General features: G+C 35.1%; 1 protein-coding gene across 1 annotated transcript in view; it reads left to right on the forward strand.

Moving 5' to 3' along the window:
* The window catches only part of LOC106867387 (glutamate receptor ionotropic, NMDA 3A), a 556,650-nt gene that overhangs the window by 529,943 nt on the left and 9,207 nt on the right, over positions 1-17,500 (forward strand). The window contains exon 10 of the mRNA XM_089354823.1: positions 289-365. Coding sequence (XP_089210949.1) covers positions 289-365 — 77 coding nt within the window. The remainder of the gene's footprint in view (positions 1-288; positions 366-17,500) is intronic.

Genomic DNA, 17,500 nt, shown 5'->3' on the forward strand with positions numbered 1-17,500 from the left:
AGACGAAAGACCGTTAAACATTTCGCCCGGCGTGCAAACGCTTCTGCCAGCTCGATTAATTTTGCCTTTAAGTTCTAATTGCTAATAAGGCACCCTTCTAAGGTGTTATATATATATATATATATGTGTGTGTGTGTGTGTGTGTGTGTTTGCGTGTGTTTGTGTTTGCGAGTGTGTGTGAAAGAGAGAGAGAGAGAGGTAGACAGACAGACAGATATACATCTGTCTATTTACATAATTAGAAGATCTAAAAAACACGATTTTTTCCATTTTTTTTTTCTTTTGCAGTCTACCAAAGCCCATCGCAGAAACCCGCCTCCACAAAGAAATAAGGATATTTTTGATTTAGCCACAACAATGATAAGGTAAAAATATTCTGTTTCATGTTTCAAGGTTTGCTTTCTGCAAATACTATCATCCGTATGCGCCTTCAACATAACCTCTCATGTATTCAACGAGTAAAATTTGAGTAGTCTTGTTTTCTTGTTCTCTTTTAAGACGTTCACTAGGTAACGTGCGGAAGAATCTCATTATTGTCTGATACCAATGGCTGCATTATTCTACGCATTGTTATCTAATAAATACACCATCATTTGACCAATTAGAAATAATCCTACCAGTGTTATTAAACAATAGCAGGATGTCTAGCAGATCAGAGAATGGCTTAGAGACTCCCTCATTCTCTCAGACTAAATATAAAAGATAGTGGTTAGTCGACAGCGTTTTTAATGTAAGGTCCACATTGAACCTACAACGATGGAATTATTTTAGTCCCATCATGCAATGTAATATCAAAATTACTTATCAAAATGACGCTTCCCCTTGTTAGCTTGGTCACTTTACGCGACGATATTCCAATATTCAATGTAAGTATAGATCCTTCTACGCCAAGAGATGTAGGGTACTTTGTGCCAACCTTCCACTGCATCCTACCAGGTTTGGCTTTGGTGTGCAGTTATGCTCACACATTCTCCTTCAATTCCTCTTGGCTTGGTAGATCTTGCATATCTCACATTCATTCGTGTTATATCATACTACAATGCATTCTGTAATGTACACTTCTGGTTATTCATATAACATATATGCGCTCACTGAAGTATTCAAGAATATGCATAAAATTTATTCACTAAATAAATAAGCAGACATGTACACGTATACAAATATGTCTGTAGGATGATTTCTAAATTAAACAATGTTAACTACACACTTATGTGATATATGTGTGTGCGTCTGTGTGTTTATAAATATATATATATGTTCGTGTGTGTATGTATGTATGCATGTATGTATGAATGTATGAATGTATGTATGCATGTGTGTGAATCTGTATGTGTGTATGTACGTATGTATGTATATATGTATGTTTATGTATATATATATATAAATATATACATACCGGAGTAAGCACATAAATGTGAAACACGGTGGCAAAAAGAGTACTCAAATACCAGAGGTAGAGTAATATGCTTTATTTAAAAGCAGCAGAAATATAACAAAAGATGTATGTATATATATATATATATATATATATATAAGTGTATATGTGTATGTGTAATATCTATCTATCTATATATATATATATATATATATATATATATATATATATATATATATATATATATATATATATATATACACACATACATATATTGATAAATGCATCTAATTGGCTAATACCCATTCTTATAATGCATAGATGTGTATAGGTTATATATATTTGTGGCATTGAATGCTAAACTTTCAGTTGCACATAGGTCAAATTGGGTTAATTATTACTGCAGTAATTACGAAATGTGAGAATTGAACAAGATCATTATCTGCATAGTTAAGAATTATTAATTATTATATTTACTAAACTATGTTTTAATTAACATATAGTTACATAGTTTTATGGACCAGCACGTCAAAGAGATTTTAATCCTATATGTGCAACATTCATATTGCGCTAGATCAAAAAGATAAATATATATATATATATATATATATATATATATATATATATATGGGGGGAAGGGCGTTTCGTTTGATCATAAATAGAAACTAAACATCATATATATATATATATATATATATATATATATATATATATATATATATATATATATATATATATATATATATATATATATATATATATATATGTATATATATATATATATATATATATATATATATATATATATATATATATGTATATATGTATATGTATTTATGTATATATATATGTGTGTTTGTATGTATGTATATATATATGTATATATATATATATGTGTGTATATATATATGTATTTATCTATATATGTGTGTGTGTATGTATATATATATATATGTGTGTGTGTGTGTGTATATGTATATATATACATGTATATATATGTATATATATGTATGTATATATATATATGTATATATATATATATATATATATATATATATATACGTATATACATATATGTATATATATATATGTATGTATATATATATATGTATGTATGTATATATGTATGTAATGTATCTTTATATATGCATGTGTGTATGTATATATATGTATATACATATGTCTGAGGAGAGTCTTTATGCCAACATTATTAACACACGCTGCTTTAACTTCACTCCTTTATTATTAATCAATTGATTAAATATACAACTAACTAATCGATTATTTGTTTAATATGGTTAAATTGTAAGTCGTTTGTTTGTTTGTTCTTTCGTTTGTCAGAGCTCTTTCATTGTGACTTTCAACCTTCCCAATTGACTTTTGACTTAGTCAGTTACGATGGCTGCGTTTGTCTGCTTGAGACTTTGTTGCGTGTATTTGTGTACATGCCAGTGTGTGCGTGTGCTTGCGTACGAATGTATTCTTCTTCTATGGATTTATGTGTTTGTGTGTGTATCTGTGTGTGTGTGTGCACGCGTGCGCGCGTTTGTGTATGTACGTATGTGTATGTTTGTGTGCATACTTCTGCTTCTTTGTGCGTACGTGGTTGAGTGTGTCTATACGCATGACTTTCAACTAAAGCACCGTAAAGGTAGAATTATAAATAGGAAATAATGTCACAACAAGGCACCAATGTTTGATGGAAATAGCAGTCGATGTAAAGCTTCACTGAATGTATTAAGGCATAAGCGTGTGCGTGCGACGAACATAAAGATTGCTTATGTGATTTCGTGCGTTGTTTCGTACATACATACATACATACATACATACATACATACATACATACATACATACATACATGATGATGATGGCTGCCCCCTCGTTATCGAGTATGGCCATTGCACGAAGCTTAACTTAACGGTGCTGTGATCGAATGTGACTTTTTAGCCCAGCCAAAGATCTACAATGTCTTGCACAGAGTTGGCATCCAAAACCTTCACTGGCAATAGCTGGCTGTTGTTGTAACTGGGCTCCATATACCTTTGCGTGTCATACATACATACATACATATATACATACATATATATATTACATACACAGGAATACATACATACATACATACATACATACATACATATATGCATACATATATATATTACATACACAGGAATACATACATACATACATACATACATACATACATACATATATTCATACACGACGAGTTTCTAGTTTCTGTCTACCAAATTCATTCACAAGGTATTGGTCTGCCCGGTGCTATAGTAGTAAACACTTGCCCAAGGTGCTGTGCATTGAGAATGAGCCCGAAAACGTTTGCACATCGAACTTCTTAACCACACAGTTATGCCTGTACCTATTTTGTTTTCATTGTTACAAGAAGTCATTCACCTTCAGCCGTCAACATCTTGCAACTATGTAAATGTTATTGCGACAATGACCGTATTCCTTTGTATTTTAGTTAACAGGCTTCAACAATTGTTATCGGTCACTGCGAGTAGTGGTCAGTGAATACCGGTGAATTATTCAATAACAACTAAAACAGATGATTCTCTCTTGATATTAAGCTGTCGAAAACACTATCGCGGATCTAATTTCATAACCTAAATACAAAAGAATATAAATTCGTATACACACGTGCACACACATACATACATTCATATAAGTTGATAGGTAAATATATATATAACCCCTATACATTTTCTTCTCTCTCCGTTTTTTTTTTTTTTTTTTTTTTCGTTCTCTCTCCATTTTTATCCCCGCATCCCTTTCTGTCGAAGAGCGTGGGCCCGAAACGTCAAAGAATTTTCCATTCTGCCCGAACGTCAAACTAATACAGCTGCTTGCTATTCCTTCGCCTGTCTTCGTCATTTGTTTTCTGTACATTTGAACTACACACAGACACACACACACACACACACACACACACACACACATACACACACACACACACACGCACGCACACACACACACACACACATGCACACACACAATACATATATGCTACTTAATATACATGTATGCATATATGCATAGTTATACATGTATATTTATGTATGTATATATTCATAGCGGTAGATGGATGTGTGTATATATGTATATATATATGAATATACGCATATATATTAGTGTCTGTATTCTCGCGCGCGCCGTATGTAATTTTGCGAAACAGTAATGAAACGACCTGCAAGTGGATAAGTGAAGAAAGTGGGTCCAAAAAGCTTAAATTAAGCGAAGTGAGAGAGAAAACGCCAGAAATTATTCTTCCTGAAGTTTTACTGGATGATTCTCCTTCCGAACAATAAACCTCTTCTTCTCTGTTCCATCGTCTTCCTCTCGCACAATTCGTCCCATCTTTCAGGTAATTAAACTAATAAAGCCAATTTACATATTTCTTTTGCATTCTCTTTTATTATGTTTTTATAATTGTCATTTTCCTTCTAACTGCATCTTTTCTGTTTTAAAACTCATAAAAATTACTTCTGAGTGTTTTTTTTTTTTTTTTTGGCGGGGGCTGGAACGGATTAATTATATCTTAATTAATTTCAATGGGGAAAATTGATTTGTAAAACGAGTAAATCATAAAACGAGTATATCGTAAAACGAGTATATCGTAAAACGAGTATATCGTAAAACGAGTATATCGTAAAACGAGTATATCGTAAAACGAGTATATCGTAAAACGAGGTCGGTCATGGAACAAATTAAACTCGTACTGCATGGTATCATTGTACTATATTAGATAGATAGATAGATAGATAGATAGATAGATAGATAGATAGATAGATAGATAGATAGATAGATAGATACACACAGACATATGTATGTATATATGTATGGATGCAGACATCGTTTATAAAATTATTTGTGTGTGTATGTTTGTGTGCGTGTGTGTGTTTGCGTGTCATTCACGTCAGTGGGACCTACAACACTTTGCTCTGCTTTCTTCCTTTCCTTCCTCACCTTTCTCCTCCTCTTCCTTCTTCTTCCTTCAAGCCCGCGCTGTCGTCTCATCGTAGTTTTGTCCATTTCACGTTCAATAATGATTTAATCAATATTCGGGCAGCTCGATGCTTCATCAGTTCTATGACATTATCGATTTTCAGCTGTTTTCAATGCAATCTACGCTTATGTTATAAAATATTTGATTATTTCATTTGAAGAGTATTACTTCTCTTTATACCAAAAATGTCTGTAGTATTATTGCTGTTGGTTAATACAACTGCAACGTTGTTAGTAACATACCAATTCTATATTTATCAACTTCTATTCTTTCAATATATATATATATATCAATCTATTTATCTAGATCTTTCATATATCGACCTATACCTATCTATGTACCTTATCTATCGACCTGTCCATTTATCTACCAATTCGCTTCATCTATCTATCTATCTATCTATCTATCTATCTATTCGAAAAAAGATGGATACATGTAGCAAGAATGGTACGTATAATTGACGAAGCCACCTTGACCATGATTCTATAAAACGTTTTAAAATTTTGTAAACAGAGATTTACTTACGTTTCTTGCATAAATAAAAGGAATTTTATTTAACAAACTGTGACACTAAGGACCGAGGTTACCGTGGTCTTTTCGTAGGTTTTTCTTTCCACGGATAACCTCCCCATTTATTGGGAATTTTTTATATTATTTCGTATTTTGTGTAAATACCCCAAACGTTTTGCGATGTATTGTTTTTTTCATCGTTGTCCCCACTTTTGTTTTTTTTTCTGCTTTGTTTTCGCCCCCCTCGAAAAGAAAAACTCTACATTTGTATTTTGTCCCCTCTATGTTGAGCCCTGTGTGGCTAATAAAGAAACCTATCTATCTATCTAGCTATCTATCTTTCTATCTTGTTAAGTCAAAGTGTTAAACTCTATATGTGATTTCAAGATCTGTTAGAAATATAAAGCCTGGCGCGCACAGGCATCCACTTCTGTAACCAGGATAGTCCGTTGGCTGGATTGAGGCGGACGCTGCCCTGTAATATCTGTTGTTTGTAGCAGCGTGATGCTGCCGTCGTTCATATGCGAAGGCAACTGATGCTCGTGAGGTGAGAGCCCTCCACATCGAACAGTCTACGGCAGAGGTTTCAAATTCGCGGGGACTAATACCGCGAAATATCATCCTGAATCCACAAGGTCAGCCAAGCAATTAGAAAACTGGAAGTGAAAATCTTCCTGAAGAATGTCATTTGACTGTCTACAAAGGCCAAGGTCTACAAGGCTGTATGTATTCCTAAATATTCTGTGGATGTGAAATACGGATCCCATACTGCCGACACTTGAATCAGCTGGAACGGTTTCACACTCGGGCACTACGCAGGATCATGGGGTATTCGCTTGCAGAACAGAGTGACAAACCAAGAAGTGTTGGACAGAAATGGTTTAACAAGCACTGACTTAATGTTGCTGAAGACTCCGTTACGCTGGACTGGTCACGTCATCAGAATGACTGACAGCCATGTCCGCAGACAGCTGTTGCACGGCGAGCTGACGCAAGGCTCAGCCAAACAAGGAAGGGCTACACTGAAGTACAAGGATACCCGAAATATCAACCTCAAATGGAGCGGCATTAGTCAACGGGAACATGATGCATGTTTGTGTGTGTGTGTCTGCATGTACACACATACGCATATGCAAGCACTCACATGTTGATATCTATCTTTCTCTCTCTCTCTCTCTCTCTCTATCTCTCTCTCTCTATCTCTCTCTCTCTATCTCTCTCTCTCTCTGTATATATATATATATATATATATATATATATATATATATATACACATACATACATACGTACATACATACTGCTAAAAGGTTACTGGCTTTAAGGGTGTCGCCAAAGACCTGGTTGGAGGCCCAAACTCCTCAGCTCTTTTACAGGACTTGCAAAATCTGTAGGACCGCTGCAATAAGTGTGTGAGTCTGAGAGGGGAATATGTTGAATAAAATCATAATTAACTGATCCTCCTGTATTTTTCTTTTACCCAGAGATCAGAATTTTTCAGCATCCCCTCCTATATGGATAGATAGATATACAGATAGATAGATAGATAGATAGATAGATAGATAGATAGATAGATAGATAGATAGATAGATAGATAGATAGATCTAAGTATATGTATTATAGAGATCAATGTATGTACACATACATATGCATATATATACATACATGCTTACACACACACACACATTCACATACTCACACACATATATATATATACATACATGCAGACATATATTTATACGTATGTAAATATATGTGTGTGTGTATATATATATATATATGTATGTATGTATGTGTGTCTATGTATATATATATGTGCGTGTGTATATATATTTATACATACATATATATATATATATATATATATATATATATATATGCATGCATGCATGCATACATACATACATACATACATACATACATACATACATACATACATACATACATACATACATACATACATACATACTAATGTGCGTAACACAATTGCCTGCCAAGGTCGACGTTGTCTTTCATCTTTGCCAGATCGTTAAAATAAATGTGCAGAAATTTAAAATGAAACGAAACGATTCATTCAGCTCTCCTATTTATTAGATTTGTGGATCTCTGCTGAAGCTAAAACTCATCATCATCATCATCAACATCACCATCAGTATTATTATCATTATTATTATTATTATTATTATTACTATTAACAATGGTAGTAAGGCAGGTAGTTGGCAGAACCGTTAGCACGCTGGACAAAATGCTTAACAGCCTAACGTCCGCCTTTAGGTTCGGAGTTCAACTTCTGCCGAAGTTGACTCTGCCTTTCAACCCTTCGGGGTCGATAAAATAAGTACCAGTTAAAAACCAGGTTGGTTCTAATCGACTAGTCTCTTCCCCACCGATTTTCAGGCCTTTTGCCTTCAGTAGAAAGGATTCTTTCTTCTTCTTCTTACTATTATTATTATTATTATTATTATCATTATTATTATTATTATTATTATCATTATTATTATTATTATTATTATTATTATTATCCTTATTATTATTATTATCATATTATTATTATTATTATTATTATTATTATTATTATCATTGTTATTATTATTATTATTATTATTATTATTATTATTATTATTATTATCATTGTTATTATTATTATTATTATTATTATTATTATTATTATTATTATTATTATTATGTTAATACCCAAGATGCAAGGTTCTCCACATTGCTCTCGTTTCTGGATTAGTACCACGTGATTTTTTTTTTTTTTTTTTTTTTTTCAAAATCGCTTCGTAAAAACATGCGAGCCGTCAGTTGCTTCAATTTCTTCACCCAGTTTAGGCAAAAATCAAAGAAACTCTATATAATATTATTTGAATATTATTTTGTTGACATTTAAACCCCCCCCCCCCCCACACACACACACACATCTTATTGTAAATAAACAAAACAAAAAACGCGCAGAAAACACACAAAAACAGAAAATACAGAAAAATATTATATAACAAAGTAGGAATACTTTGAAACATAGCACATAATGATATTTCTATAAAGGAACCTTTATTTATGTACGAAGACCAATGATGATAGATAAATGTGCATATAGCATTTTAGTAAAAGTATATTGGTTTCGTATAGGCGCTTGATGGAATAGTCGTGTGTATTTATTCGTACGTAATACCACTTTGAATCAGTAGGAGGGACGGACATCAAAGGTAAATCAGAAATGCAATCCTTATGTCACTCTCACCAGATTGTATGAAAGCAAAACCAATGTCTATTACATCTTACTTGTTTCAGTCATTGGATTCCGGCCATTCTGGAACACCGCCTTCAATCGTTTAGTCGGAGAAATCTTGTTTCAAGTCTAGTACTTGATCTATCAGTGACTTTTGCTGAGCTGCTAAAGACACGGCAATGTCTTTAAAGGCACATCAACGCCGATTGTCAAGAGGCGCTGAGGACAAACACTTACAAACAATCACTCACACACACGAACACACACAGAAGTGTGTGTGCTTGTGTGTGTATGTGTTGTGTGTGTGTGTGTGTACATTTATAAATACAATAATGCTTTACGAATGAAACCTGGGATATATTACTTCTGTATCGATTTAGATACCCCTTTAACACTCCGCCTGACAGATACGCAGCGAACCAGTGATTAGCCCATGGAAAACTCGTAACTACGACGGTATCTTCCCAAATTGTTTTATCAAATAGCTATAATAAATAATATATTGTCGTATCTGTATGTATATCACTGAATTTATCTAGAAGTGAACACGAAATAATATTATGATGCGTGTGTGTGTATGTCTGTGTGTGTTTGTGAGTGTGTCTGTGTGTTATATATCTCCAGAGCAACAATCGCTACAATAGTATACCATACATGTGTATACCACACGATAATGCTACCCCTACATTAAAATAGTATGATATATGTATGCATATCAAACAATAATACTACATTAAACGTGGAACTGCTGTCGTATCTGGTTGAATATATAATCCTGCATTATTCGAACACATGAGGGAAGCTCTACTTGGTTGCTCACTTATACACGATATAGCAACCAAATCTATGTTATATCGCACGATACTTCTTGGAGAGAGAAAGACATGTTAGAGAATGTTGTACTTGATATATGAAAACCTGGGATGGCCATGGCAAGAACGCTTTTGATCATAGCATTCACGTGGACGTGGAACTAAACAATAACAATAAAAGCACACCATTTCCAAGGAATCAACGTTAAACCTTTCAAGGGATCGTTCGATCAGCTCGAAATATCAGCTAGGTATCCCTCAATTTTCACTATCCCTTCTTGAATAGAAAGAGACATTAAATAATGTAATCCTAGATGCACAGTTCCCAATATAAAGAGAAGATGGTCATGGTTAGAACGCCTTTGAGCAGAGATTTGTTTAGAAAGTACCGATCTGAGCCAAACAACAAGGTCTTCCTATCATGTATTGTTTGATTTAACAACAGTCATTTGCACTTCTAAACTTCGTGTCTCTCTTTCCGTCATATGTATGTGTGAGTCAACTATAAAATGAAGGCAGTATGGGATCCTGAATCTTCGATATACCCCTCACACTTCCGCTCCCTGTTTACATTCAGGGGATGAAGATATCGATTAAGCTGATTTATGTTCGTCAATGTATGTCATTACAACCACAACCTAGGATAGCTTTTGTTTAACGAGCGCGATAATGTGCTGTGTCAGGAGATGTCTTTTAGGCGATGGCTTTCGTTCTGAGTGTCTTTTTTTTCTTCTTCCCGACGAATTAACTTCTGGATTCTAAAATAGCTGTGATTGATGTAACCCAAGGTAGTGTAATAATAGCTTACCGTAACGTTTTTCTATCGATGTTCATTGGGAAATTGATGTCCTTCTATTCATTCTCGTCCTAGGTTGTCGTATAATATGTAATTTACAGAATATGTTTTCACTGTTATATAAGTCTGTTTTTAAATATATTTCATTATTTTATCAACTATCTTATTGATCATATTTTAAATAAAGTACGCTACATATCAGGCACGCAAGACGCCCAAAGGAAAAACATTGCTTCTTTTTTTAGTATTCCGTTTCGTCCGTCTAGGTTCAAATCCCAACTGGTATTTTTTTGCATTTCGTCCATTTTGCTACCATATTTCTTCCCGAATACATTTATTAAAATAAAATTTAAGCATATTAATTTCCCAGTATTTGCTCAGTTCCATGCATTTACAGGGAGGATGTGAGGCACATTGATTCCTAACGATTCGCATGTGTTTGTAGTAAGAAGACAAAATATGGACACCCAACAGGGGATTCGGATGATTTATTGATTTTATGAAGAGTTTCCTGAAATTGGTATAACATTAAGGAAAAAAAACAGTCTGATTGCCAACAGGCAAGAAGATAGCTGCATACGCTTGTTTCTGCTTCAGATGTCGTTATCGTCACAGCAGTTGTCTCTCTTAGATACTGAGTGGTCAAAGTGTTCGCGATCATAATGTTGTGGGTTTGATTTCTGAACCGAGCAGTGCGTTATGCTCTTGTGAAAGGCATTTCAGTTTACGGTGCTTCATTCAGCTGAAAACGGTTACTTTCTGAATGCTTGTGTATCTCTCTCTCTCTCTCTCTCTCTCTCTCTTTCTCTTTCTCTCTCTCCAACTATCACATGTTCAGTGTTGCAGTACTCAAGTGTAGGAGAGTAGAGAGACTGCTTATGCTGATGTGGTATTCCTTTAGTCTTCACGTCTACTTCTAATTTAAGTACTGGCTTCTGAAATTGCCTTCGCAAATTATGATATATTATTTAAAAGGTTTTTATCTCTGCGGACTAAGACAGCTGTTCGATAAACTAAAGATATAGCTTTGTATATATTGCCGATGGACATATCTTTTCAATTTAACAACTGGAGTTGTCTCTTTTGTCACCTTGACGGAATATACTCCGGGAACTATCCATTCTGAGTCAAACGACACGAGAGCTGCAAAACGGAATTTCTTGGGATAATAAATGTCTTTAAATTTTAAAGTCATACTGCTTATTCCCAGCGTAAAGTGAAATATGACACCATGATTTTTAAGAGTTCTAATACAAACTGGGCATTGTCAGGCAAGATGAAATCTATGTACTAACGAGAGAATACTTCTTCAAACTTCATGCATAACTGGATAGTTCTATATTTTATTCCTTCGTTCTCAAAGGTGGACTTAATGTATTGACTTTTAAATTAGTCTTCACTCATACCGATATGGATTTTTCTTTTAACGTACGACCTGTAATGGGTGTAACTTGAGTTCTTTAAATAACAGATTTCTTAAAACAGCATCAAGGAAAATTAGAACCACATTCGTTTTCTACCGCCCGATCTGAACTACTTTCTCTACATTTACATAAAAGGACACAAATGATGTTTTTAGTACAGCTATAACTAACTTTCACATTATTGCCGTTAAATAATTAACGGTAATTAATTTTGCAGCCTCCTGTCCTGAAAATCACATTAGTATTGAGATATTCTATAATAGCAACATCATCTGATTATTCCCTTTCTATTCAGTAATAGAAAAGTTGTCCAAATTAAACTGTAGAATTATATTTTTCTACATAACGCATTGATTCCACTTGAACAAATTCCTAATATTACACCCTTCGTAATATTTTTTCTTTCTGCTAAAGGCACTAAGCCTGAAATTTTGAGCGGGGATGGCTAGTCGATTGTATCGACTGCAGTGCTCAAATCGAACTTATTTTATCGACCCCGAAAAGCAAAGTCGACCTCGGCAGAATTTGTCGGCATAAAGTCGAAAAAACTGCCTCTAAGCATTGTGTCCGGTGCGGTAACGATTCTGCCAGCTCGCTGCTTTGCGCCATTTGTAATATTATGAATAAGTCATCTCAGTTGAATTGGATTTTATGGATTTGACCTACTTTGGTCAGTGAATCCTGGTATCTTCATCAATTAGCTATTCAAGTGTTAGTCATTATTCTTTAAAATTCCTTACAAATATTAATGTTTTTGTGTATACGTATGTGTGTATGTGCGTATATATAGGCGCAAACGAAGCTATGTGGTAAGAAGTTTGTTTCCCAACCATGTGGTTTCGTGTTCAGTCCCACTGCATGGCACCTTGAGCAAGTGTCTTCTACTATAGTCCCAGAGGACCGACCAAAGCCTATGGTAGACGAGAACTGAAAGAAGTTTGTCGTATATATATATATATATATATAATACAAAATGGGACAAGAACGCAAAACATCCAGACAGTTAGGTGATACAAGAAAGAGACAACAAAACATCCAGATAGATGATACAAAGAAAACACGGACAGATCATTCGGAGTTTTCTTTCCTCAGTCGAGATGCAGGTTATCTTTGTAATTTCGGCTGGTTATTCTCGATATTGCTCCAATCTGGCCAGCCCCAAGGAAAAACTAAGCTAAGAGCATTAGATTCCTTAGAAGAAAGCAGCGAATGTATACAGAAACAAGGACAGAAAAAAACGAACATTGTTACACAAATACAATAAAAATAATAGCAGGATATAACAACAGGTGTCTTTCGACTAAGGACAAATTAAATTAAGCTGGCGTATGTGGAAATAAAACCTTATGGCAGGGATATAAGATTTCACAGGCACAGGGAGGAATATATATATATTGTAAGTGTGTGCGTGTGTGTGTGTATGTTTGCCCCACACGACCGCTTGACAAGCGGTTGGTCATTTATGTCTCCCTAACTTAGAGGTTCGGCAAAAGTGAACCGATAGAATAAGCAGGTTTAAAAAAAGTAAGTACAGGAGTCAATTTGTTCGACTAAAACTTTTGAAGGTGCTGCCCCAGCATGGTCACAGTCTAAAGAGTGAAGTAAGTAAAATTACAAAGAAGAGAAGAATACATACATACAGATAGATAGATAGATAGATAGATAGATAGATAGATAGATAGATAGATAGATAGATAGATAGATAGATAGATAGATAAAGACAGGTTCGAGAGAGCGAGAGAGAGAGAGAGAGAGACAAAGAGGGAGGGAGAGAGAAAGGAAGAAGGAGAGAGAGAGAAAGAAATAGGAAGGGGGAAGCCAGAATGATTGTGAATCTAAAAACTAACACGAATATAATTAAAACCTTCCTTATTCAAAATTCTAAAAGACTATTTTGGATTACGCAGTTTATACGAAATACTCGAATGCAATTCAGAAAATCTATTCTACGCTATTACCAATTATGTACATCTGATATGTACTTATTGCTACTTGCAAACCTTCTTAACTTCTATAATATTGATTTCTTCTATAAGCTAAGGCCTTAAAATTAGGGTTGGCTATAGTTGGTTATATCGATTGTAGTACTTGAGTAGCTGCTTAGTTTATCGACCCGGGAAGGCTGAGAAACATCCTACCGATCGGCAAGGATTTCTCTAGCGTTATATTTCAGCCATTGCATTGCAGGCGAAAGAGAAGTCCTGTATGTGGTTGCCCGACCTGCTAGAAATAGCAAATAAACTTCAGCAGATTTTTTTTTCAACGCAGGAGTGGCAGTGCGGTAAGTAGCTTGCTTACCAACCACATGGTTCCGGTTTCAGTCCCACTGCGTGACACCTTTAAAAGAAGTCCGTCGTATATATATGTGTGTGTGTGTGTGTGTGTGTGTGTGTGTGTGTGTGTGTGTGTGTGTGTGTGTGTGTGTGCGCGTGTGTGTATGTGTGTGTGTGTGTGTGTGTGTCCTCTCACCATCGCTTGACAACCAATATTCGTGTGTTCACGTTCCCGTGACCTAGCGGTTCGGCAAAAGAGGCCGATAGAATAAGTACTAGGCTTACAAAAAATAAGTCCTTCAGTGAAATTTCATTCAATTATCATTCCAATTATCATATTTAGGTTAAAGTAGTGAGGAAAGGTGAATAATTAGGCAAGACTTGACAAGGACATTCAATTTGATTTAATTTAATTTAGCTACATAACGAATGGTAAAAATTAGTCTCTGGCAGCTGTTTCTGGGATATCTCAGGTACACACAAAATTATATTCCATTTAGTTACATGTACAGAATATCGGAAAGCTTCCGCGCCGTTTCCATTTACCCAATTTCTAGCCAACACTTAGGTCAAGCTGAAACTAGGGTGAAATATGTTAGTTTAAAGTGTAATGCAAGAGAAACGAACTTAGGCTTTCGTGATTGAAAAGTGAATTTCTTAACCGTTCCGTTGAATAACACTATGAAAATATTTATACACAAAACTTAAGAACACATTGTCAAATATATAGCTGTGTGATATTTAAATACACACAACACACGACTGCATAAGCCTCGGGATAAACATTGATTTCACTCGCTGCGTCGTATGCTAAACACATCCAATTACTTGGTCTTCCGTGTTTAGAGGACTTCATCATTGGTTGACCAGTGATATTATCTGGCGGATAATGATAGAGAACTGTATGGAACGGTAACTAATTGTATGGGAAAGAAGGTTTCTGATTTACGATAAGGAATTACTGAAGTGTCCCATCAGCGGAACTGAATGGAGTAGGATTGCAATTAAGAAATGAAGGCTAATTTTAGGCGTAAATGAAGAGGAAAAGTACAAAGCCTTCAGATTGGTTTGGATCATTGAGAACTTACATAATAATCAACAGCATTCAGTATACATTAACACACACACACACATACACACACACACACACACACACACACACACACACACACACAACAGTCGATGCATGCACCTGTTATGGCAATTTTGAAAACCATTAGAATCTATAGAAACCATTTCTATACACTTGAAAGTGCTCAACATTCACGCTCAAAGATTAATGGTATCAAATTTTGGCACAAGGCCAGTGCTTTTAAGGGGGAAAGGGCAACTGGATAAAATCACCACCACTACTCCATTCCACACCACCCCCAGTGCTCAACTAGTACTTACTTTATCGACCCCGAAAGGAATAAAGGCGAAGATAACTTCGGCGAGATTTGAACACAAAACATAAAGAGCCGGAAGAAATGCTGCTAAGCATTTCTTCAGACGCGCTAACGATTCTGTCAACTCACCGCCTTATTCAGAACTAAAGATTAAGGATTAAATTTATTTATAATATCAATGATAAGAAGATAAGATTCAAGAATATGACGAGAATGTTTCATTGTTCGGAAGCTTAGCAAAAAGCACAAGGAAATACAGAAAAATTCAACGACTGGGTGATAAATATGTAAGAAAAAGCTTCTTAAGAGGAATTTTACACAGGATTAAATCTAGTATCAACTTATGCCATACCTCTTCTCTGAACAAGCATCTCTGTATCTAGCAAAAATGTCGATATAATATTATATATACACATCTTACCATAATCAGTGGGTGACATGGGGAATAGTATGAAAGCATTACTGGCTTCTATGTGCGTCGGCATTGCCATAGCCATAATTTTATAAAGTAGCAGGATTCAATAATGGTAAAATTCAAGAAATTTCAAAACCCCCGTGGACCGTGCCTCTGCTCTCACTCCCCGCCCCACCCTGCCCTGCCGTTGCCCGTTTACCCTCACCTACCACTCCTCCCCTACACAGAGGGATCTCAGACCTGAACCTACCTCAATAATCTGGAACGTCATATGTACGCCACGTACAAGGGAGCACGGAATTGTAAGCTATTTTAAACTAAGATATTTTAGATCCTGGAAAAAATCTGGTAATATTGCTGAAAAAGAGGCCTGAAATATTGCCCGTCTGCCGTCATCGGAGGCCATTCCTTTTGCACAACATTCTGTCTGAATCTATGAAACCCTTATAGTCAACAGCTGATATACCATAGTCGTTCTTGAGTAGCCACCTAGACATGGCATTCGCATGTTAAATGTGAGTGGTCTCTAAAACGCAATAGCTAAAGTCAGCAGTAGTAACATTAACGACCAAAATTATATATTTACTTATACATATGAGTGTGTGTGTGTGTGTATGAGTATGTATGTATATATAAATTTGTGTGTGTGCGCGCACGTGACAGACGGACAGAAAGCAGACAGACGGCAGACACACAGACAGAAATACAGACAGACAAACCGACCGGCATATAGACAGACAGACAGACAGGCAGACAGGCAGACAGACAGACAGACAGACAGACAGACAGACAGACAGACAGATAGATAGATAGATATAAATATATACTCATGCATATAAAGTATGCATATATGTGTACACATATATGCAGCATTTACATATCAATAGATACCTTGAGTGTATATGTGTGTATGCGTAACTATAAATACATAAACGAGATAGCAGTCACGAAAAAGACTATGAATTGTCATAGAGAAATATAGACCCTCCCACACACATACGCAAAAACTATGAACAAATGAATAAATTCATTAATATGCCACACGTAGTAGCTTTATATCCAATACAGCTGCCCAACGGGGTATCAATAAAGAATGACTATATATCAATTTGACATGTAAACGTCATTAAGCAAGCAGTCTATGCATCTGATGACGTAATATCCGTGGATATAGAAGTGAAAAAAATGGCTATGCTGTCACTTGCAGAAACAGTTCAGATCAACCAGAAATATATCAGTAGGAAAAAAAAATTAATTAAT

Source organism: Octopus bimaculoides, chromosome 7 (genome assembly GCF_046866305.1).
Source record: "Octopus bimaculoides isolate indiv1 chromosome 7, ASM4686630v1, whole genome shotgun sequence".
Lineage (NCBI taxonomy): Eukaryota > Metazoa > Mollusca > Cephalopoda > Octopoda > Octopodidae > Octopus > Octopus bimaculoides.